Here is a 25928-nt window from a genome sequence, read left to right as displayed (position 1 = left end):
TTTATTTAGTTATCACATTTGCTTGATGATTCTGCCTGGTTTTGCATTGGACCTTTCTTGGTAATTAACCTAAATAAGTTTGTTGATGTTACCTATATGAAGAATAGACAATTCATTTCCTCTTACCCATTATTTGTATTCTAATTTCCTGTACTTTACAAGCATAAAGTAACACAGCCAGCAGCTTGCTGCTGCAGCCATCGCATTCAGCCATTTGCAAGCATTCAGTCATCTACTGGTTTCTGGAGGAAGGAGGGTTTTTCCCACTCTGCTCTGCTGGCTGGCAGCATGCACACCCCAGAATTTAAGATTATTTGCAATTAACTTCTGTAGCTCTCTATGCACATTTAAGGATTTGACTACTTAGTCCACTTTGATTTCTAAACGCAGAAGTTCAGTGGACCTACACAATGCTAAAATGTATTACTAACAGGAGCTTCAAATGCATGCTTTTGTTCCTTTGCTTCTTCCTGCTCCTCTAGAGATCATCTCCCTGAGCTTTGCCTTGCCTTTGCCTTGACTTAGCCTCTATCCTGCAATATTTCTTGTAGCCGTTCACTTCAGTGCTCTGCCAGAGTGGTATTTCACAGCCGCATGCTCGTTCAGTCTTCCCTCTCAGAGGTATTTGATTGGAAAATGTGACTGGGAAATGGGCCATTTGCCTGTACAGCTGAGTGACAAACACAGGTGAGCACCATTTGACTGACCAGATGCAGAGAACACTATCGTTTTGCTTCGTTTCATCCTTTATTCTTCTAAACATTTGGACTTACTACATCTTTTTTACACTGGCAGCTACGTCTGAATTTTAGCAGTAGCTGCTGGCGTTTCTTCTTGGCTTTGTTTTTCTGTTACGTTTTGGTTGTCTGAGATATGACTGAAGTTATATCGTATCAGCATCTTTTCTTCTTCTTCTTTTCTGAATGTTTCAGTGCCTGAAGTTCTCTGTATGGCTGGGGAAAAAAAGAATTAAAAAGGATTCTGAAAGTGCAATGCTTTCCAACTTTTAATTCAAATTGTAATTTTGCTAAAACCCCCCCACCTGAATCTCTAGAGTCAATCCTGACCTCAAAACATCTCTGCCTTTCTTATCTGAAAGAAAAACTCCTTTTATTTCAAGTAAGCTTCTGCTGAAATCCTCATGTGTCATTTCTTAATCAACTCCTTTTAACTACCCTAATTCTGCATTTTTAATTGGTTTAATCCTTAACCACCAGGAGCAAAAGGGCCCTTTATTTTCCATCAATGAGGAGAGTCCCTTGCAAGAAACAGTTCCATGTCCTGGTCTCTGCTAATGCATTTTGCGTCCAAGAGTCACTAAACAAAGCACATAAACAGCAGTGGGAGCAGAGACCAGAATGCAGCAGTCAAACTCCAGCCTCTTGCTGCAGAAGTATTTGCTTATCAATGCCAGAGTGTCCTTTTTGCTATGTCAGGAATGGCAGGCATATCACTTTTTGTTTTCCTATGTACTGTTCTAATTATTGCTCTACTATGAGTGCGTTTTACTTCTCAGCCCAGCCGTCTCTCAGGACTGATTTTCATTCAGTACAAATGTTCACATTATGAAGACTTAACATGAGGAGAATATAAATGAGCAGATGAGCACACGCTAAGAACTTGCTTATACAGAAACTGTATTGATCAAAGGAACAGCAGAGTAAAACATGTCAGCATTAACGTGCTCCTACTTCCAGGGTTCAAACAGTTTTCTTTCCTGTTAGAATGGTGTGACTCCTCGCCTCTGAAACCAGACCAACGTAATGATTTTTTTTAACTGAAAGTCCAAAGCATTTCTATAGAACATTATGTTATGGCACTAATAAGCTCTTGGAAAGCAAATGCACTTTCACCACTTTCCGAGATTACCCCTTATCACTATGTGAAAACTTATGGGAGAATCAAAATTCCAAAAGGTTTTCACAAATTAAATTACTACATGAGGATGACTTAGAACAATTTTCATCAAGTTAAACCAACACTTACTTTATCCAACTGCCCACTAATCATGCAGCTGACCCACTCACCGTCTGGGTTCTCGGAGGGCATGTCCCTCAGGAACTGCTTCTCTCCGGTGGTTTTGGGCCTTGTCCGCTGCCTCCAGATCAGACAGTAGTCGTCTCTAGATGAAGACTTCAGCTAACAGACACACAGGCCCTCCTCTGACCTCTGGCAGTTCGAGGGAGACCAGAGGTGTCTCTGCAAAGACATCAACCTCTTTGGGATTTCAGTGACAACTTCCCCCCTCCTCCAAAGGGATGGAAACAGCTGAAAGATACAGTACCCATTCAGTCCCTCATTTTCGCAGGCCAAGACAATATGCCATTAACAGCTGAACAGAGGCAGAGGGCATTCACAGATAAAAGACTGCTTTGACAAAGATTGTGCAAAACAAAGTCCCAGGCTAGAAGCAGAGTGAAGCAACTCTTGGGTGTCCAGCTACAAGGTTCCACCTGAGGCAAGCGGATTCCCTCCTGGCTTCCAGGGGGCTGCAGCTGGCTCTGCAGGTAGTATTTCATCTGCAGTGAAACAGTTGTGGTTTACACTTCCTTTCATGAGTATATTCCTGGACATAGCTGAATTTAAAAAGTAAACTAGTGTTTTTACTAAACTTCAACTTACAAGCTCTACTGAGCGCAGTGGCTTTACTCTTCTATTTTTCCTGCTTGCTGACTACATAAACATGTAGGATACCTCTCAAGACTTTTATAAAATCAGAATCCTAACAAGAATATGAGTCATCTCTAGACAGACATAAAAATGAAACAGTATCATTCTTGTCACCAGAATGAAGCAGGGCTGACACTCTTTGATCCATGACACATTCACACGGCCTTTTGGCTAAAATAGCACACACAAAAGTATGCACAGTTATAATCAGAAACTCTATAAATAAAGAACATGAAGTCTCTTGAATCCTAACTTCCAGATTGTATAACCTTGCCATGAAGTAGTAGTTTACCACTCAATGCATCATACTTACTTCAGTAAGACCATTAGTAGCATACAGGGTATTATCCAGTGGGCTCTCAGTATTTGTATATCTGGATACAGTGTCTGAATCTGACCTTAAGCTCCGATCCTTTTTAGATTTATATCACCTTCAGTCAACACAGAAAGACTGTTTAGTTTCCTTTTCACGAAGATCTTGATGCATATTCATCTGCTGCATTACAATCTAGCTACCAGACTGAGCATCCTTATGCCATGTTCACCCATGCTTGGAGACATCGGTTTCTACAACAGTCTCTCTTCCTACATCAGAGAATTGGTGTCTGTTGGTCAGGACTTACAAGGATTTACTGATCCCTCTGGTTACTCTGTCAACTCTTGAACACCTCTGATGCACAGCTCAGCAGTGCAAACAATTTATGGCAAGGGCTGCTCAGGTATCAAGTGTACGGCTTTCTGCAACTTTTGTGCCTACGCTTAGACCAACCATAGATGTCAGGAACAGTTTCTCTGCGGGTCACGGCAATCCAAAGACTTCCAGCTGGCCTAGTCCTGGAAGCTGAGCTACTGCTTCTTCACAGACATCTCTACAATCAGCAGTGTAGAAACACTCTTGAGTATGAACAAGCTAAAAGTTAGAACTGAAAACAAAACATGGACAAACTTGCACCCTCTGTTTTGAAATGCTAACGCTTTCCTGAAATAACCTGTGCATCACTACCTCAAAACATCCCCCAACTGAGTCACTTAATTAAAAAACAGAATTGTTGCCTGAAAATGATTTATGAGTGTGAGGAAGGCAACATATTTGTTCTGTTGTGCGCAGCTCAGAGCTTCACACCTGCCTATATTAGGTTCAGTCTCTATGTACCTGCATTCTTCAGTACTCATCTCACAGCTCCATGCAAGAGATTTATCCTTTAATTTGGCAGCCAGGCTTCACTACCACTGGAAAAAAAAAATAAAAAATAGAGAATGCAAGAAGTAGGGTTGTCATAAGAGAATGGATCCAGATGCAGGATTTTTTTTTACCCTATTTTGTTTTCAATTTTGAGTAAATTAATAGTGGTGTCTTGTCAAAACCAGACATAAAGGCTATGGTTAGCATTTAAAAGAATGAGAATGGCTTAGAAACAAAAGCACTGTTGACCTTCATGGGTCAAAACATCTGAAATCCAAAGATGGGTTTTAGCTGCTTAAACATAGGTATCTAGTTCTTTTGAGGCTCTGGGGTATCCTCTCAGCCACAGTTCCTGACCCAGAAGAATGCATGTCTCATGTAGGGTTTGTATCATATTTGCCGGACCCCTGCCAGGCCCACTCTAGAGCATCTCAAATGATACCGGCTGCCTATGTTCAGGCCATTAAGTCCCCTACACTTTATTTTTTCGAGCTGCTATTCTTGATGCCATCCATAAGAACTGTGAATGAGCGGAGTCCCTAATAACCAGGTCACCTATCAAAGTATCTGGACTTAAATTCGGTGATTAATTTCTACAGTTTTACTTGAAACTGAAGAACAGTGACTGTTAACAAGCTGAACGATATAAAAAGGCACTTAATCATGGTAATGACTTGTATGGAGGAAAGGGGAGATTCAGATAGAATACAATAAATGGTTTTCCTGTTTTCATAGCTGATTGTCTGGTTTTGTGTTGTCATCTGCAAGTTGGATTTAAATTGCTAGATACCATAGGAATAGCTATCTCTGAATGAATTAGTACTCAGTAATGTTTGATATGACAAAGAAACTTCTCTCCTCAGAAGTAGGAGAGAAGATTCTCTCCTAAGCCTATGGAATAAGGGAACAAGCTGGGCTCAGAGCGTCACTGTGCAGGGATATATAGATCCACTTATGAAAGTCTGGGGTTGTTGTTATTTCCACAGATGATTGCAGGTTCAGATTAATTTTTTTTATTATTCTAGAGCAATTTTGAGACTATTTATTAAACTCAAACTCAATTTTTGACATTGAAGAGTCAATATGGAACTCTAGGAAGTTGTACCAGTACTTCCTTCTAAATCCACACTGCCCAGAATATAAATTAATCCCTAGAGTTTCAAAGTTTTGCCATTTAAAACAATAATGACTTGGGACTAGCTTATCTACATGAATTTCTTCACATGATTTCAGCACCCAAGCTCTAGATCAGTATCTTGGCACAACACCCGTAGTCAACTTAATGGTGTGATTCATACAAGTACTGTTTCTGTCAACCCTGTTACTTGCAATTTATTAAAGTCCATTTGGAGATGGGTGAAAACGTACATAGAGTGCAAAGGAAAAAATACTTTATTGTGAACATGGCATGTATGAGACGTATTTCAGAATACACTGTTACATATCAAATGAGAAAAAAAAAAAAGTTCTGACACAAGATAAATGACCAGTGCTTGAGACCAATGAAGAATATGCACACAGCTGTTCTAACAGCACAATTCTGATACCAATCACAATACATATTTATATAGCTTTTATGATCAGAGGCAATTTTAAACAATGTTTATAAAAAACGCAAATATTGGAACTACTCCTGCATTGTTGTACATACAAAGCTTCAGTGAATCTTGCAGGTGTGTGGAGGGAAAAAGGAGAGCAAACTGACACCCCACCTGAGGCAGCAGGAGGAAGAGGTGGAGGAAACATCAAAAACAATCAACAAAACCACCGTTCTACAAAAGTAAAAAGGCAAATATTATCCCAAGGAATATTATTATTTTCACAAGAAATCTTAACTGCAGCATCCTGACTCCATTAAAACCAATGACAGTCTGCCATTGAGATCAGTGGAGCCTGAATTTCATTCTGAAATTTAAAACATTCTTGCATTAGTGTAAACATCAGCAGAAACAACATGTCAGCATCTATCCAAGTATTCAAGTGCTGTTTAAAAAAAAAATAAAAACCAGACAGTGCTAACCCAAAATGGCAGTACATATCCAAAAGGCAGATAATTAAAAGAGGTTTTTTTCAAATATACATTTTAAAGTATTTAAAAGCATCCACTTTTTAATATTTGTATATCATTGCTAGGGAAGGGATCTATGAGAAAAATCTGAATTATCTGCAATGACAAAGGAAGGGCACAGTGTCTGCTCAGATTTATTTGAAACCAGCATTTTTCCACTTTGGAGCCATGACATATACCTGCACATACAAGCGTGTTTCAAAGCAGTGCTGAGGAGTGGCTGTACTTCATCATTATGAAATATAATTCTTCTGTGCAAGTATTTCAGCATGATTCCTCATGAGCCATTTACACCCATTCATATTTTCAGTAAAAAAGAAATAGAAAGGAAAATTTCTTGAAAAATTTTTTTTGTCTTTAAACAACCCAATGAGATTTTACATCATGGCAATTGACAATCATGCATTTGGAGATCCAGAGTCAATACAACTTTTCCATTTACTGTTAGAGTTGTGCCTGTCTTCAAACAGTTCTTTGCTAATTTTCATGCGGATCTCGGGACTGGATAACAGCTCCTTTATCTGATTCAGTCTGGATAACAGGGCCTGTGTTTCTCTGTGCAAAGCTTCCTTTACTAAGTCTGCTTCATGGCTCTTTCCTAGAGGAAAAGAACAATATAATACATTTTATAACAACTTAATGTCATTCAGAATCATTAATGTATGGAGATAAAGAGATCGTATCTGGTTTGGATAGTATTAAGTGCTCAGTCTTTTGCCCATATTGATTTTTTATAAAAAGGTACTTTGTCAAAAAAATATAATTTACACCAACAAATGCTACCAAAAAGTAAAGAACAGTACAGTGTCACATTTAAGAAAAACTCCTGCCATATTACATACTGTGTAACAGTATCTGCGATGAGTATCTGTAGTGGTAATTTTTAGCTTGGGGTTGACTGCTGTTGACTAGGAAACAGCATGTGCTCTCACATGGAGTAAGCAGCCCTGCGGCAGTGCCAAACCCTCGGGCAGAGGGCAGCGCTTCCACTTATGGCAAGGCCTCTTCCATGGCCATTCGTGACAATCCGAAAGGCAAACGCAAAGGGTTCAGTTTCTCTTCAAAAGCAAGGAGGGGACTCCTGGTATCAAGAGCCAGTGAAGACGGGAGCCGCCTGCTTCACCATTCTTGTCTTTTTTCCACTGTCCATCCCTCCCAGCATTCAACAGATTTTCAGCAGTGCAAGCACTTATTAAACCAGTAGACAGTGTCCTTCGACTCAGAACAAACTTTTGATAAGAGACTCACAAAGCAGAGTGCCTGTCACCCAGCACCACTTAGCAAATTTCAGCAGGGAGCTGGGACATGTTTTTGTGGTTATTCTTGGTGGGATATTTGCTCCCAGGCTTTTTTGCACAGTGCTCACTTGCTGTTATCATTGTCGCTGTCATTCTTACTGCCGCTTGCTGCTTCTTCAGTTTTCACAGGGCTTCCATCAGTTTGTCTGGCTTTGTTTTGCGTTTCTTCTAAATATTGCTGTACAGCCTTCAGCACTGCGTTCTCCACCAGCCTTTTGCTGAGGCTCACCAGCTCTGCATCGTCTGGCTCTGCTGCATGTTTTTCACCTATGTGTCACAACAGACAAGAGAAGGAATTCATTGCCACGGAAAGATAGTAGCCATAATTGTATCAGGAGCCTCCGTCTGAGCTGGATTTTAAGTTATTAGCTGCCTCTTCCTGACTGTAAAAAACAATTTCCCCCTCCTCAAGGTCTGAATCAAAAGTGTTTCATAAAGATGTATACAGTATATCAGATCAAAAATATTTCACTGCTCATCTTTATTTTAACACTCCAGTAAAAGCCACTGGCTAACAATATGAGCACCCACTTAGCTTAGAAGAGTAAGCATGCAAATTTAATTTCTTCTAGCCAACGATCACCTGTGCCATCTGGGCAAAGATGAAAAAGATGGCACGTGATGAATTTACATTTTAGCAGCATTCTTAAATTTAGCTGCCCCTGTTTTGTGATTTTGCTTAATAAATCTGAAATGTCTACCTATGTATTCATTGCTTGCAATTCAAGAGTTTGTCACGGGAAAAATGAATAAAATAATCTAAGTGGAGGTTAGAAATTTTTTTCTAAACAAAGTGTAAAACTTAGAAAAACCATATATTCCCTCCCTGTCTCTCTTCTGTCTTCTAACTTAAAGCTCTGACATTGAAGGAATGCAAGTTCCAGCAGTCTATTCTTAGATATCTGCTGATAAAAGCAAGAAGCTGGCATTTCCCTGCTTTGTTAAGAGTTCACGTGAATAAACATATACAACGAAATAACTGTATACATAGTGAGGATTCTCATACATCGTTACATTATTTTGAAATTGTACTTTTCATGAATCATTTTCCTATTAAAGTATATAGCCTACTACAGCATCCTCCTTTTATGAAGAATGCAATCCAGGAAAAGCAGATTTTATTGTCCGATTTCCACTGGCCATGTAATTTGTCAGTTTGCAATTTCTTGCACTAGGTAAATAACTGTTTCCCTCCACCTATATTTAAAGGCCATACTTCTAATGTCCTTTTCTGGAGTTAGTGTTCTGCAATCAGTAATAAGAGGCTGCTTAGTCACACACATCTGGTGAAAGAGATACTGTTGTATGCTCTCAGCACAAAGCTCTGTACTGTTCAATTATCTAAATTTGTTCTTTTTCATATATGTAAATTTATTCAAGTTTGCTAGCACATATAGATTATAGTTCTAAAAGACTTTTATTAGTCTTCCTAGGGGATTGCACAATGCAGGAGTGATTTCACTGATAGAACATAATTCATTTGGGGATTCAAGGGGGAGAGGTAAACAAAACTCTTCATTTTCAGAGGCAGTGCTTTTATTAGCTGTTGATATGAGCATCCCACTCTGGAACAGCAAGACAGATGAAACTGTTCCACTTCTGGGCCCCCACAACACTGTTACTGTAGGGAAGGAAGAACTGTGCTCTCCAGCTGAAGAGTCATCAGACTAGACCTGGGTAAAGCATTTCATTACATTTTGGAAAAATTTTTGAAAAATACTCTAAAAAATATTTTAAAAGGCAGCAATGAGAATATTTTTGGTTAAAACAAAATTTTAAAAATAAGAGAAAACATTAAAAATGGGATTAGCATTTCCAAGAAGAAACATTTTAGGTTAATATGCAAATCCAAGGGAGGCACAGGCACTATTCCCAAGACCACTCAAACAGGTACATACTCCACGTTCTCTGGCCTGCTGCTTACCATGCTCCTTCACTATCTCCAAAACCTGGGCTTAAGCCTATCATTTAACTTACTTAGAGGAGCGACTTAACTCAGGCTCTTATCTCTCAGGGGACCCAAGATGTATATGAGCAGCATCTCCTCCCAGCTTTTATGAATTGATCCCACATGCTCCTTTGAATGCAGCCCTTTGATTCCAAGTTTCCTTTGCTTTTATTAAAGATGCTCGACAAAATATTTTGGTTGTTCCAGTCTATTTATTCACTAGAAATAAAAAATAACACTGTGGCTTCCAGTTGGAGAGTTTCTTATTTTTCAGAATTGCTAGTGAATCACAGAAATTGTTACTCATGCAGCTCTAATGATCTGTCCATGCAACTCTGAACAAAATCAACGGAAAATATGGTGCTCAGCCACTCTGACGCTTGACCCTATAGTACTTAATACGCAGAATATGACTAATCAGTCAGAGGCCTCCAGATACCACAAAACAGTAGTGATTATATTTACTCAGAATGTAATTTTACTTGTAGAACATTATATTATTATTCTGACAGTCTAAAAAAGGACAGAGCTCTTCTTTCATAAATATTTTCTGCAAAACAGTTCTCATTTACATACATATGTATAAAAACCATATATCTACTACTGCATTTAAAATTTCAAATTAAGTAGATAGCTCATTGTGTATGTAATTTCTCAAGCATGAAAAAAAATCAGACTACTTAAAATGAGCCTTTAAAAAGTACAGTTTATATAGCTGCAGAAGAATGGTTCAGGGTTTTTTTTGTTATTTGTTTGCTTTTAATATTTTGAGACATTCATGGCTCACCAGCAGTCTGGAGTCAAGTCTATAGTACCTCCTAAGTAAGCTCTGCATTCCCGCTGGGAAGACGTACATGGCATGTGACTGACGTGTGAATGCAAATGTATGCACAATCCTGTATGAAGAGTGCCCTTGGATTTATCTGTCCGGCCACCTTGGTGGACTGGCACATGGGGCTATATGATTCACTCATGCTCTGTTCATATTCTCAGACTCCCTAAGGAGCAGTTGTGTGAGCGCCTGTGCAATGCCGAGGTTCGTTGGCAAGGTAGTTGTATACTATTGTATCATTCCTATTTGTGACTGTTGTCAAAAAGATATAGGTCACATAACAGGTATTGATCATCTATATTTACTTCAATATTTAACGTAGATATATGTCCTGTTTATCTCTCTCTCTCCATGCTGCATCTGCTGCTTGCCTGCTTCTTAGATGTATACAATTCCTTTGCAGTAGCCAAATGCTTCTTTGTGTAGACTGTCTTACGTTATAGGAATTATCAGAATATCAGTAAAAAGCCGTTGCAAATATGAATGTTCTAGATTTAAAAGGGAGGCTTAAAAATTCAGAATTGCTTTGTTTGTAAACTCTGTTCTGAAAAGGGAACAAATATACCACATACCCTGTATTTGCATCTATGCTATGCCTCTCAGTTTGGACTGTGCCACTACTTTATTTCTGCCTGTGAATAAAAAACTTCCACTGCCGTCTCCTGCATGTGGCTCAGAATAAGAATGAAAAAAACCCCCAACCCCCAAAACCCCTTCCATTTTGTTTATCCCAGAATTCTCGTCTATAATTTTCTAAAGATGAAAACAAATTCATACTCTGTGAATGTATCTCAATGCATCCATGTTAAACAGTGCTTTTTATTACTGAAACTGAAGCACACCTATTGTCCTGAAATGCCCACCATTTTTTACAAAAGGGAACTATCAACTGCACAGAATTATTCAAAAGGGCCTTTATGATCCTGCAGCGTGCTGCTAGCAGTTGCAGACATGAACTGGATCCCTGCAACCAAATCCAAGTTTGGATTCAAATTCACTGCTGTATCCCTCTGCTGGACTAGGTTTACTCTCCAAGTCTACAACCCTTTACACTTTTGCAGGACTGTGATCTGGATTTTGAAATACTGCATTGGAACAAAACAGATTTTGTGGTCCTGGTACAGCATTTTCAAGGTCCTGACAGCCTGTTTTAGAGGCCATGTGGGTATCTCAGGTTTGGAGAGAGGCAGGACAGTTACTTAAATCCCTCTCCTGTTTATACTACTAGTCCTTTTTTTGTGAGAGATTTAATTGAAGGAACCAATAGTGGATCCCTTTTACAGGAAAAGCCAGTTTTACAAACTTTTACCAGCTGCACTCCAAGACAACGTTCTGCAATCCTTGCCTCATGACCTCCACACACTGGGTTTTGTTTTTCCTTCCAACAACCTTTCATCACAACAAAATGATGCCAACATGGGGCAAACTATAAAGCAGACCCTTGGTATTTTGAATAGGTGACTGAGACCAGCTGGGAAGCCTGTACTCTGGCAGCAGAGGTTACAGTCTGCATCCTGGGGAGGGCTGTGGTAACAGACATGCCTTTGTCTACCTTTTGGTTCACCAGTTTTCTAACACTGTTTTTACAAACTCTAGAAACAAAAAACCTATGAGGGACTCATGCAATCTTTCACAAACCAAACGTTAAGAAATTCCTTCTGAATGCTGGAAAACTTCATTTTTCTACTTACACTGTGCCTCTTACTGACACCAAGAGGGCGACCCAAGTTGCTCTTGCATACATGCAAAGCTTTCAACACAGGACTCCCTTTCTGTGGTGACTCCTCAGTGGCTCCTACTCATAACAATCCCTCACTATAAGATAATTGATTATTATCAATTATTATATTCTTATATTATATCAATTATCAATTATTATAATCCCCTCCATATAGGGGAAAAAGCTTTGCTGGTGTGCAGTATAGTGCGACAAGAAGGAAGGAGACAACTACCTTAACTATTGATGGACTAAGAAACCTTCAGCAGATAACTATCAATTATTTCTGCATATGGTGGGGTGTGAGAAAACAAAGGAAGGCCAATAAAACAAATACCAGACAGATTTCAGCATGTGAATTCATACAGTTTGCTATGTCAGTGGTTGTGTCTTTATCATGGATCACCATCTCCACGTGAGCAGAAAAAGAGCTAAGACTGAAGACATCATTTATATTCACAACGCCCAGGCAGATGTAGGCTATTGCAAGGCTGCCATGCACAGCTGCAGCCTGTGGAAACATCTAGGTTTTGCTACACTAGACTTTTGTGTCTACAGAATCTGATTCAAAATTAAATTAAATCTCATTGACTTCTGTGGGAATTGGATGGAGTCCCACATCTACATACTGAACTGCAATGTCCTATGCATCAGACCAATGTGTTGAACATTTTCTTTACTGGGGACTTTCAGATAAATTTGGTAGGCCATATATATTAACAGCACTATAGCATTAGAGAAATACCACCCCAGTTCACCCTGCAAAGACAGTGAGTCCACAGTCCATAATAAATTGAATAACAAACTATAACCAAGCATCAGACTGTATGCTTCCCACCCTTGCAAGAGACTGTGAATGAGCCAGCACATTCAAGATCATGGTTTTGAAGTAATGAACACAAACATCGGCATGTGCCCATATCTAATCAACACAATAAGCATAGACAGGAAAGTCACAATTCTGAACATTTCCTCGTTAATTAGGAAGGACTTCCCTGAAATGTCTCGAGTGGTCACTTAAGGAATTGGCACAAATAAGGCATTGAGAGGAAGGGTGAAATTATAATCTCATTATGACATGATGGTGATGACATTTGTTTTGCTGGATGTTCCCACCTGATGTTAAACAGCATGTGCAGTTTAGCTCTCCTCTTGGAAATCTAACAAACTTTAGTTTTATGTATGTTGCTCTGTAAATACAGGACTGTCTAACAAGGCCATAGAGGCAATACCAATCTGTCCTTCATGCTGAATACATGGGTTTCTAGTTTGCTGGAAAGATTTTTTCATTTGATTTGGCCCACTGAGGAACAAACCAAACAGAATTAGTAATTTCTAGTAAAGAGAAAAATAAGGATGTTGCAGCTATTCAAGGAAAATGGTCCTCTTGCCAGTTTCAGTGATGACAGCAGGAATACCTGCAGCTCCCTTTGAGCTGGAGGCTTGGCAAACGTGGCAAAAGTTTGTTTTGTTTCAGACAAAACCCTTTGAAGCTCAGCAATCTAAAATTTCTGACCACCTCTAACTATAACTGGAGAAACAGGATGTGCTCTCCTAAACCTACTCTTCCTTCTATGAGCACTGAAGGATGCGATGCCACAGGCACAAGCCTTCAAAACAAACAACCAAGAAAAGACTCTACTCCTGGCATACCAGGAGTTCTGTTAAATATCTTGGTTTTGTTTTCCTATTAAAAGAGACCTGCTGACAGAGAAATTTCCTGGTTCCTTTAATGTAGTTTAATGCTTAAACTTAATGAATTTATAAGAAGTCTAGTGTAACAGGAAAAAAATATAACACAATGGCTGAAGGAAAGAAGATGGTTTAAAAAGCTGCAAGTTTTACTTGATTTTCTCACCGATACTCAGGTAGAGAAAACAGTCCAAGTTATACAAGTGGTTTTACATAACCACAGGAACATCCACTGTGCACACTGATAATGGGAGAACCAAAACATCCAGGCAGAATTATTCACCCCCTCCTTCACCATCCACAGCACTGCCTGGTGCTAGCAGCTCAAGGGAAACCGTGAACAGGAGCTGCCTGGGCTGGCAGGGCTAGCAGAGAGAGCAGGAGATTTCCTCCCCCCTCCAGGATGCAGCCAAGGGGGAGCTTCCCACTGTTTTCAGAGCCTGAGAGAGATACCAGGCTGAATTCTGGGACAGGACAGTCCCTCATCTTCAATGGCCCTCCAGAAATAATACTGAGAATGTAATGCGCCATGGGAGACAGTGTAGGTTGCTTCCCCATCAACCCGGATCACCAGTGACCACAGACAGAGCTGGATGGTCTTGAAGGCAGAGAATCACCCTGCTAGGTCACTAAGCTGAGGGAGGTATAGGCACAAGAAATGCAGCAGCTAACCAAAACAGGATACATACAGATTTTAATTGCCAAACTCCAAACATGTTGCCAAATCCTACAAGCCCCTGCTTACGGACCAGTCAACCACGAAAATCGTATGTTTGCTCAGAAGCGTGATAAGGGAAGTCATTTAATATACATTCACCTCGTTACTGCTTTCCATCCTTCTTATATTCTTTGCAAATTTCAATTTAATTTCTTTAGGATTCATTTGTTACTATACAGCTTCCAATGGGACACTATTTAGGCTGAGACTTCTTCGTGCTACTGTCAAGTAGACTGAGAAAAGCAACCTTTTTTGGACTAAGACAGATGTTAAACAAGTGTTAATAAGTGAATTTAACAAGCTGATCCTGCGCTGTTGCTCCTCCTGAGTTCAGAAAAAGACTCCATACAAACTCACACTATCAAATAGTCTCTCACATATTACATGTCTTTCCTCAGGGAAAGCAATTCTGAATATATTTGTAAATTATGGAGAGAATAGTCAAATTTTAATCAACACACATTTTCATTTAATTATTTCAATTGCAGTAACATGAGTTGTGAAACACAGGTGCATACTGCTTGAACTGCAAAAAGAAGATGAAATCTTGTCCAAAAAAGATTAAGATGTAAGTATAATTACAATTCAAGAGGATGTCCAACAGTGTCCATAAAATACTGTAATAAGGTGCAATTTTTATGGAAAAATGTCATTTTCAAGGTGTTTTTAATATCTCTGTAATCATACTTAATTAGACCCTAAACCTAATGGAAGAAGGTTAGAGTGACCTCTTTTGGCAGGAGCATCTTCCATAGGTTTGAACTGGTAGTGTAACTACATCCTAAGGTTGTCAAAACAGATGGGTCTAACCCTTTTCCCCCAGGATCTTGCATGGAAGAACTAAACCCACTTCATCAGCTTTGTGGATAAACCCTGAAGTTATTTATTTTTTAACGTAAGAGCAGCATTGTAGCTGTCTTCCGTTTCATGGATCAAGCCTACTGAATCTGACCAAATTTATTAATAGCTTTGGGAAAACTAACATAACACTCTTAAGTCAATTTGAGTGTCATTAAAAAAACAAAAAAACATTACATACTTATCAAGGCATTGCCTATCTTAATCCGCTTTATCTATTATATATTTTGCCTTAAGTATTTAGCAGTATTCTTTCTTCCCTCCCTTTTGTTTGCCATAACCTCCACTTCAAATGTGGTTTTTTAAAGCTAGAATTTGACATTTTCACTCTGATTTTGTGACATATAGCTGTAAATATGTTCACTGCTCTACCACATATAGGTTTATGAAAGGTTTGTAAATATGAAATTTATCTCTGACACTTGGAAAAATTAGTTAATAAAAATTTAGACTTCTCTTTAAATGCTCTGGCTTTGAACCCATAAAACTACTGCTCATGATCTTCTTCAGGACAAGCTCTTCCTCAACTTTATTCTCTCTCTAAAAGCCCAAATATACTCACTTGCAAGAACAGTGAATCTTGATGTCCAAAGAAAAATATTCAAGTAAGATAAGCAACAAATTCAGACCCTGTTTGGTCATAATAAATTGCTTTGTGTCATTGGGTTTTTGGTCACCTCAGCCATATGAAATCAGCATAGCTGCAGTGAAAGAATTAAGAATGCTGAAGGTATGACTACAGCTCACTTAATTTAATTCACAGGAATCTAAAAATTATTACTAGAGTACAGCGTAAAGAGAGATCACTTAATGAGATCTGTGGATGAAAAAAATTGAAATATTACCATGTCATAAAACTAAATTTAATGCAATCAATCCTTCACATAAAATAAGCAGCTAATCTAGGACAAGAAAAAAAAAAGAAAGAATAAGAATATTAGAGGACAACACTTATTTTTTTTCCTATTTTCTTTATGAATAGTGCATATAATATAAGTTGATGAGCAAGCACCTAGTAATCGAAATTAACATTATTCTTGAGTCTGCTTCACCATTAGAAACCAAGAATAATTAAGTCCTGATTATTTGTTTAAACCAGTGGGCCTTACTTTCACACCCTTCCTATGCTAAGTACCAAATAGCTGTAAAAGCATTTTCTTTGTGAAACAACATAAAACTCCTTAAGAACACGACCAACATTTCCCTACCTAATAGCAACACTTCTTTCATGTGTTACAGCTCTTACACTGCACACTAGCAAAAGAGTAACTCCCTCTCTCTCTCTTCCCCCATATTTCTACTTCCTCAAACTCAGTGAGTCAAAGCCTATTCTAGCAGCACTTCAATGAAGTCAATCCAGAAAAATACATCAGCTATGCCAAAAAACTGAACTAATCCTCACAACTTTTACCAGCTTACACTCTGTACCATAACAGATTGCCCATCACCATGCCTTAAAATTGATGGTTCTCTTCTCTTTCCACTCCTTTTTCCATTCGCAAATTGTATCTCTACCTACACAGTACACGCAATTCTATCCCTTCCTCTTCAGCATCCTAATAATTCTAATTCTGTCCCATTAACATCAATGGAGAACTGCTTATTTATGCCAGCTGGTCTTCTGGTCCTTTATTTCTATCAGGCTAAACAGTTCTAATTTGGAGTTTCATCTTTGTTTCTTCATCCTTTCTTATTTTAAAGTAATATTTTTCTCAGTCTTCCTCCAACTCAGAGTAAAAGAATAAAGGTTGGGTATTCATGCCAAAAATTTTTTGCATTTCTCTTCACTACATTCATAACCAACTATGAAATCAAAAGCGGGTATTTTTTCTTCACTCCAGCTAAACAGCATTGCATTTAATTCCATAGTTACCTTTGCCTTTATGTTTTACACATAGAAAAGTTCTCCTGCTTCTATGTTTGGCTACAGGGGCCAAGAAGAGTTCATTAAGGATGAGGAGAAGGAAAGAGATGGGCAATGCTTCCCTTCAAAAGTGAATTGTATCATTCATGATTTTGAGACTTCTGAGATGGGTAAATGCATACAAGAGTTGCATGGCACAATGCAATGTGGTTTTAACTCCAAGAATGTAGGTATAGCTATACATCAGAGGGTTATGCGCTGTTACCATGTAGGGCACCAGAAGCAGTAACCTAGAGCATTTGAGAATTAGCCTGTCCTCACAGCCTGGGTGCTGCCCCACATCGATCCAGATATTCCACTGCTGATGTAGGAGCTTATACTTGGACACATCTTACCACATAACATGTTTCTATCCAAAGTCTAATCCTGTAATCTCTTCTTATTTTATGCCTTCTATAGAGATTACGGCTAAAAAAGGACCGAGGGAATGAAATCAATCTTTCAAAGGAAAATTATGCACTTCATTTGGAATGGAGTTATTATTACTATTATTCACTTGTGCTGAAGCAGGGATTACAGGTAATGCCTCCATGATCTGGGCTGTGTTACACCAAGCCCTCTATCCTTACTACACCTGGCACTCCTTCCAAATGTTTCAGTCTAATTATAACAGAGAACACACACGATGTGTGAACAGGGCACACAGATGGGGTCAACAGAAAGTAACATTTATTTCATTAAATCAGAGAATCAAGTGTTTCAAAACATGCAAACACTACACCAGATTTCATTTTAACAAAAGAAAGGTAATCGCAGACTTTAGGAGGGCGTTCAATCACTAGAACTCACCTTAGTCTCAGGCTATATTTTGTAGAACTACAAGAATAAACTTTTCATTTTGTGCTGGAAAAACCTCTCGCATTCTATTAACGATGTGTATGTGAAAAGTAAAAGGGGAGCTGAGAGAAGAGAGGAAGAAAAGAAAACCTTTTTGATTGCATTAGGCTATACTGCATGGTAATGGATTTTTAAGACAGGAAAAAAATGTTACTCATTTGCTGATTCTCCTCAGCCACAGTAAGTGCTGCAGAAAACACGCCTGATACTTAATATGTTTTTGTTCAATCCTCATGCTTTGCACTAAAGTGGAAAATTGAATAAAATGCCATTTAAAAAAATTATTGCTATAATGTAAAACAGAATGAGTAACACAATAATAGACCATGGCGTAAGACATTTCTCCTCTTAGCAAAAGGATACAAGTTCTCTGGCAAGAGCAAATGAATTAGCCACGCCTGAGGATTTTAACTCACAGGAAACTCAGCAAGTGCCCAGATGAAGTTCACCTGAGACTGGCAGATACTCAAAGGGATTAAGTTATCATCAGCAAGGATAAAGTTAATGGTGGATTTTGAGGACTGGGATCCCGAGGAGATATCTAATAAGGAGTGAATTTTCTCTGTACCAATTTAGGACAGCAATTCCTAAGGTTCATAAGAGTTAGAGGCAGGGTCGAGAGCCTGACAAAAGTTCAGCTGTGTATGCTAACATCAGAATTACAAGTCTAAAAGCACCGACTATTGTAAAGGTTTGACAGTGCCAAATCTATCGCTAGTATGGTGTACTTTTAGCTACTTAAGGCCCAAGGACTTAGCCTGTAGTCAAATGTTTATCAATTGAAGGCATCTAAATTTTACACAATGTTTGTGGCATCCAGTCCATTTTCCTTTTATTGAGGCAGTATAATTTCCTAGCCCTTTCTCCATGCTAACTTCCATGGCATATAATTTCCATAGCATATATGGCCCTATACCCCAAATTCCTCTAAATCCTAGTCTCTTCTGTCAGTTCTACACTTCAAGCTTATGGAAACAGAATCACTCAAATTTTAGGAATGGCAAAAATGATTAGGTATGAAACATTACTAAACCAGCAGTAATCAGCTGCTGAACAAGGTGCCAGTATGCTTTACTACAATACTTTTCAAGATACCTTATTTTCCACTTTGCCTATAATAATTCCACAAATAATAACAGACCAGTGTCATCTAAAGGACAACCCCTCACTGGACCAAGGACCTTTGTTTGCCTTGTTTTCTTTGTTTGTCTGCATTAATCTGAAAATCTTGGTCACAACATTGCAAAATGTAGAGACGCTCTGCAGTCCAGTATCTGTCACTGACAGGAAGCTTTTCCTGAAATATATGCAAAATGTTCTCTCTTGTTCTTATTTCACGTGATGCAATAGAAGTAATCCTGTGCTATCTTAATAGTTGCTTAAACGTGTTGACTAGTTCCTCCTCCTGCCTTCTGGCTTTGTAGCTTTTTTTTTTTTCCAAAACTAGCTAGTTCCTACTCTAAGAGCACATGGGCTGACCCCAAGATGCAGCTCTACAGCTCCCCAGGCATTTTCTGGAAGTGCAGCTTGGGCTCCTACTTTGCATTTGGAGCAGTATCTTCTTTTGAAAACATAACCCTTCCTCCAAACTTCTTCCTCTTCTGCTCCACGATTGTGCCTCTTGAGCTTCTAGGACAAAAGTTACACTGATCTTTCCAGTGCAGATTTAGCTAGCAGTGCATGCGTGCCATTTCTGCTAAAAGGTTGTAGGTCTGGTGGCACATGATCTTGCTTAAGAGGAAAAAGAGATAGGGTTTGGGGTGTTTTTTTTAAATTCCCAGAGGTGAACCTTTTCCATAGATGAAACCTGTTTTCCCCCCTTTTTCAGAGGTCTGAGTACAGCCTCCTAATCATTCCAGGTCAGTATAGAAATGTAAAATTTGAGAGTCTGATTATTTGTCCAGATTTTGGTTTTGAGAGACCTTTAATGAAATAAAATAAAATAACTTATTTTGTCTTTCTTAATTATACAGTATCTTTAAGAGAGGCTGTGCAGACCGATTTTATAATTTTTTAAAATTTCAATATTTTAATGGTTTCTGGAATAAAGATTAAAACAGGCCAGCCTGCTTCCAGGAACAGCACTCTCCAGTAGAAAACAAAGCACTCAATTAGCTAGCATTAAGCATCACAAATAAGACAGTATAAGAGGAAAAAAAAGCACATTTAAAACATCAGATTAGGAAGAAGTAGACAACTACCACATTTTGGTTGTATAACACTTTCCTACTCCCAAGTATGGCTATTCTATTTCTGTAATAGATGTTTTTTCCATATGTTACAATTTCTACATTGTGAGCAGCTCCTCTCTAAGCTTACAGAGATTAGGTTACAGTAGGACTTGTCATACAGCAATACAATAGGTCAAAGCAAATGAGTATCTAAATTGGGGCAGCTGTTCATATATAGTAACAGAGAATGGCATTTCATGTTTAGCATGTCACACTTCTTATTTGGCTGTAATATGGATTTGCTCATGCATCACTTTTAAGTAGAGAAGGAAAATTCAACTTGGGTTCTATGTTGACATTAGACAAAACTCCTGTCCTCACAGTAACACGAAAAGCACCTCTGAAACCCAGTGTTTCATTCAGAGGTACCTGGCTATGTTTACACAGGTGAGCTCCACAATGCCAGTACTTGTTCTTTGGCTATGAGGCCAATTAGCACAGAGCAGCTCAGGTCCAGCCCATCCAGCTCTGCTAGCCTCTGAAACGGTGTGGCTGCATCCAAACTGCCTGCTGGGAATGGACTTTGGTTGGTGCCAACTCCTAACCAGCGCCCCGGAGTTGCTGCAGAAGGTGCCCTTTTGCCAGGGCTAGAACTATGACAGGGTCATAGCACGGACAAGGCAGTCCCAGCGCCCAGGCGCATCCCCGGACACCCCGCCGTGCAGTACACAGGAGCCCAAGACACGTAGAGTGGTTTGCAGAGCCAGGGTGTGTCTGTAGGTAGCAAAGCTGAGAAGTACATTGGGCCAAATTTGCATTCATAAAACACTTACTTCTGTGGATTTCTACTGGCAGAGGTTTTGACTTGTAACTCCGAAGCAGCCCAGCACAAATTAAAACAGAAATATGGACTAAGAACAGGTTCAGAGAGTAGTGCAGTAGTAGCTAGAGTAACACGTGTGCCAGACGATAGGATTTGGCTTGTGACTCCAGTAAAGCTGTGGGAACACCACAAATTCCATTTCCTCTTCCACTGCAATGACATCCTACTGCTGTAGTGCTGATTTAATCTCCCGAAGTAAGGAAATGGAAAGGTAAAATTCATAACTCTAAATATTTAGACTTTCCAATCCTTTATACTTTTCAGGGCAGGTCTTACAGCACTTCAGAAAACCATGCTGCTCCTTCTACTGTTTCATGAGTAACAAGCAGCACAATTTGTATAGTGAGTTGAGAGGCATTGTGCCAGAGTATATATAAAACTCAGTAAACTGAGAAGAGAGTATATAATAATGAATATGAGAAACAGTACTAAGGGGATTTACATTATACAGAATAAGGTATTTGGATGTTTTTCACTGGGAATATAGGGCAGCTTTTAATATTATCCGATAGCAACAGTCTGTAATTTACCCTTTAGAAATCAATAAAAACATAATGTTGTAGGCTTTGCCTTGTTCAATAGTATGCTAGGGTAAAGCAAGCAGAGTTCCTCTGAGAAACCGTCTTCCTTTTGCTGTGGCAATGGTGTTACAAGCTAATCTTTAAATCATCTGAACAGCTTAAAAGACAGAATATCTCATATCTAGCTGTATATGGGGTGAATACAAAACATATTTTCCACTAATGAGCAATAAAGTTTAACTGGCGTACTCATAAAGTATGAGAAATCCAATACAACACATGGAACATCTGCATACAGGACAATCGGTGAAGCTACTCTCTTCAGTTCACCAAGACATGTTTATGTACGTTTACTTTGTCTTTTGCCCCTTATTCTCCCTTTCAAACCCAAAAGGATATGGGATAGCAGCAGACACACTGCTAAAGCAAACTACTGTAAATGCAGAAAATTTAAAAGTGATCTTATTTTCCTTCCAGGCTCACTCTTGCATTAAGAAATCATGTTGGAAGTCTCCTGCAAGAGCCACGGGAGCAGACTACCAGCCTCGTTTTCAATGCCCAGGGCTGCAAGAACAGTATTTTACCCAGGCTCCTTCCCCTGCTATGTACATACTTACAAAGAGGATTCCAGGTGGGGTTGGCAATTTGTTGGCTTGCCATCTGAACCAGTCTCTCTGATATTATTTATAGAAGGTCTGCTTTTAAATGGGCTAGCTGATATTCTCATCCATCTCACTGCAGCCCTTGACTCCTGGGACTGCCAGCGGACTGTCACAGCCATGACACTTGGCAGGCTGGGTCCTCGGTTGGTATAAATCAGCACTATTCTTGCTTACTGCTGCTAAGTGTTTCACTTGACATTTTCACTACCACTTGATTCATGCCCCAGATAATCTGTCTCACTTTCATGGTTTTACTTGCGCATTTAGCAAAAATCCTCAAAAGCTGTTAGCTAGCTTCTAACTGAATATTCCAAATGAAGTGTCCTTTTAGACAGCTTCCAAGCACTGCAGTACTAAATGGTATATTATTATTAAAATTATTATTTTTAATGAATATAACCATTATTAAAACTCCCGATTCAATTACTGTACATTGGAAACTTTTCTGAGATTTATCACTACCAGAAAAGTGTAATTTTTATTATACAGAAATAAATTAGTGGGCAAAAGCAACGTGTATTCTTATTTATGCTATGTTGCAAATTGATAGACAATAGTTAACTGTCAATTATTTCCCCCTTACAAAAGATGAAAAGCTATTACCCATTACAGTATATTTAAACAGAGTCATTAATTTCTAGTCAAGTTTTTGCTCTAACTTAATGCTGGAGATTTACAAAACAAACTAATTGCATTTGAAAGATTTGGCCCCATGAAAAATGGCATTCACCATTCTTTGTTCTGGACTACTGTTTGGTTTTTTGAACCAAGAAGCAGAACAATTTTGAATATTAAATGCAATTTTCAGCTGTAATCTGCCACTACAGCTGGTGGCCCACAGAAATGCCCAGGGCTATTTGAATGCTATTGCGGCAGAACTCACGCATATTCCAAATCATTGTAAAGCTTCCTTTTTCCTAGACTGCCATACAGTGTTTTGGATACATTCTTGGGCCTTCCCCCCGCAACAGGGCAAGGAAATGACCTATGGTGGAAGGAATTTAAACTGATACCTACATAACCTAAGAAATGCAGGGCTCAATTCTGTATCTGCTGAAGCTTCCTGTCTCCCCAAACATTTGCCAATCAATTTAACTGAAGGAGCATCAGTGTGCTCAGTAAGATGATCAAGAAAATACTACTTTTCCTTTGGAATGTGCTCTTCTATTCATGTGGTTCTTTGTATGAAATACCTTCCAGAAACACTAAAACATCTGGCTAATGTCACAGTTAGAAACTTCTCCACATAAGCAAGTTTCCAGTGCATTACTTCTCCACACAAGTGCCTGACCTTGTACCAAAGCGTACTAAAAATTTTCTTGGCCATAAATTTTAAAATAGAGAGCAAAAGCAAGAAAACAAATGACAGAAATAATTCATTGCATCAATGTGCAGTAAAATAAATATTTTAAGGAAGGTCCCTCTCCTTGACAGAGGATTATTTTTTTTTACTTCCTTTACAGTGCTATACATACAATAGCAGCAATACTGCATGGTACTGATCATCATCTCTTACTGTATTTTATTTCCACCCAGAAAGAATTGCATAACCATAGTATAACTGCTAGTGTATTTCTCACAACCCCCTCAACCAGCAGCCTCTGTTAGCCTGAGAAGCGTGCTGACTGGTTCCAGCAGTGGTGACTTTTGTATGGGCTCACTGAGATCACAGACTCAGTTCACATAATCTGCAAAGAAGCCTTCAGCTGTAAACAAAACAATTTTAATGCTGTCTCTCATCTTTCCTCAATGAAAAATCTCATAACAGAGTTATCCACTGCACTACTAACATGACTAAACAGTGAAGAAACTGCTCTGGCATAATCAAATCGATTATTTTACCTAAAAATCCACAAATGGCTCATACAATGCACTTCACAGCAGAAATGAGGTATGAACTTGCAACAGTTGTTTCATTTTCTTCCATGGCTCTTAACATTCCCAGACTGGCATTAACGAACTATCACTTCTTTGTCAATAAACTCATTTCTGTAATCCCCAGAGAATTCTGGTTTTGCAGATCAGAAGAGGATGGGGAAGTATACAAATATGAAGATAACCTTCTTGTAAAATATAAGTATGATAAACGCTACAGCACCTTGGAAGTTAGCCAACCAACAAGAAGTACAGCACTTTATCCTGTGAGGCAGCAACCATATGAGGCAATACAACTGGGAGGGATGGCAAAAGGGAGATACATAGTCCACACACCTCTCAGAGGTTTGCCTTTTCCACTATTCTTGCTGCAGCTCCTGAAAAGCATTGGACTACAACCAGGCAGGTCCTCCTTGTTCTCTCTACCTGAGTGCAGGGTAGGCAGAGAGACACCATTTCACTGTCCTGAGAACACTGAACTTAGCAGGAAGGCTGACCCATCTGATGTCTACATGATTTAATGTTTGATCCACAAGTATCAAAACCAGAAATTTTCATTATACAGAAATAAATTAGTGGGCAAAAGCAACATGTATTCTTATTTATGCTATGTTGCAAATTGATAGACAATAGTTAACTGTCCATTATTTCCCCCTTACAAAAGATGAAAAGCTATTACCCATTACAGTATATTTAAACAGAGTTTAAATCTGCACAGAAACAGAGCTTATTTCTTTCGACACAGTAAAATCCCTTTCATTGCACCAAGGGAGTAGTACAGTTTTACTTTATCTCAATATAAATGTTACTAATGGAGTCTGTTGAGAAAGACACTGTAATCAACCTATTCTGGTCAACGTCCCCCTCCCCGCACCGCTAATCCTTCCCATGTGCAAGGAAAGCTTCAGCTCTGTGCCACCCCAGCACCACCACGTGTGCACATGTTCAGAAGGTATCGAGGCTGCTCAGCACTTTGCAAGACTGAGCCTGTGTATTTCTCAAGCAACAGATACTCTTCACTAGATCCAGTCACACAGTGGAAGAAGTTAGTGTGGTTAGGTGATGCTTACCATCATCTGTCCCAGGGTTTTGAGGATTCCTTGATTCACTTCAAGCAAAATTAGCCAGGTTAGTCAGCCAATGATGGCGAAGTGTTTAACCTCACTCGGGTGATTTTGCCTTAAAGGGGTGCTCACATAAGCTGCTCTGCTATGGATCAGTGTACACAGCATGTATCACCAGTGCACGGTGCACATGAGCGGGGATGGTGGCAGCAATGACTACGTGGGATCAGCAACCTCTTCTGTCAGCACTTTTGAATCTAGAAGAGGATGGGGTTTTGGGGTTTTAGGGTTGTTGAGCCATTATTGTTTTGCTTATCTAACAACTGCCTGCATAGTTACTTTGTCTGTATCAACATTTATTTGTAACAAGTGAGGTTAATTAGTACTGTGTATCATCACGTACCTCTTGCTAGAACTCACTACGAAAGATGACAGCTTGTAGCAACCCACTGCAAAGTACAGGCAGGGTTACCAAAAGCACGGCCAGTTTTCACCTGGATCGTCTTATTGGGGAAGCAGGCATGCCAAAGATCACGCAACTCCCACAGAGGGGTAGAAAGGACTGTGATCGTAGTGAAGGTGATCACACAAGGAAAGCAAAAGACAAGAGTTATTTTATGCCCCCTCTGCCAGTCATTTAAATGGATGTAAAAGATATATATAATTCTCTCTCTCCCAATGTGTTTGGGACCCAATACAGTTGCAGAGGTACTGACAATAAAGTAACAGTAGCATGTGAAAAGGACGGCGCACTTGGCGTCAATATGGAAAATAAATGCAATTTCAACAATATAAGAGGAATCTATGCAAATACGTCTGCAAAATACTATGTGTCACCTGATAGCCAAAAAGGTCCTTATTTTTTCCACCTATGCAAAGTGATGGTTTGGCAATTGCGCTGACCATAAGATGGACATTAAGCTATTTACCCTTGAATACTTAAATTAATGGACAGTCTAGATACAACAGACAGGAACAAACTGCCCACAAAAATATCCAGGAGGGAA

General features: G+C 39.1%; 1 protein-coding gene across 3 annotated transcripts in view; it reads right to left on the bottom strand.

The window, feature by feature from the left end:
- Positions 1-5222: 5222 nt before the first annotated feature.
- AKAP7 (A-kinase anchoring protein 7) overlaps positions 5223-25928 on the bottom strand; it is a 90611-nt gene continuing 69905 nt past the window's right edge. The window contains exons 8-9 of one of the 3 annotated variants that reach the window (XM_075035690.1): positions 7288-7486; positions 5223-6519 (exon numbers count right to left, since the gene is read on the bottom strand). In XM_075035690.1, coding sequence (XP_074891791.1) covers positions 6507-6519; positions 7288-7486 — 212 coding nt within the window. In that variant the 3' untranslated portion in view covers positions 5223-6506. Of the gene's footprint in view, positions 7487-25928 lie in introns of all 3 variants that reach the window. The other 2 variants (XM_075035692.1, XM_075035691.1) reach the window with 2 other exon arrangements.

Source organism: Buteo buteo, chromosome 9, assembly GCF_964188355.1.
Source record: "Buteo buteo chromosome 9, bButBut1.hap1.1, whole genome shotgun sequence".
Taxonomy (NCBI): domain Eukaryota; kingdom Metazoa; phylum Chordata; class Aves; order Accipitriformes; family Accipitridae; genus Buteo; species Buteo buteo.
This window is presented reverse-complemented; position numbering and strand designations above follow the sequence as displayed.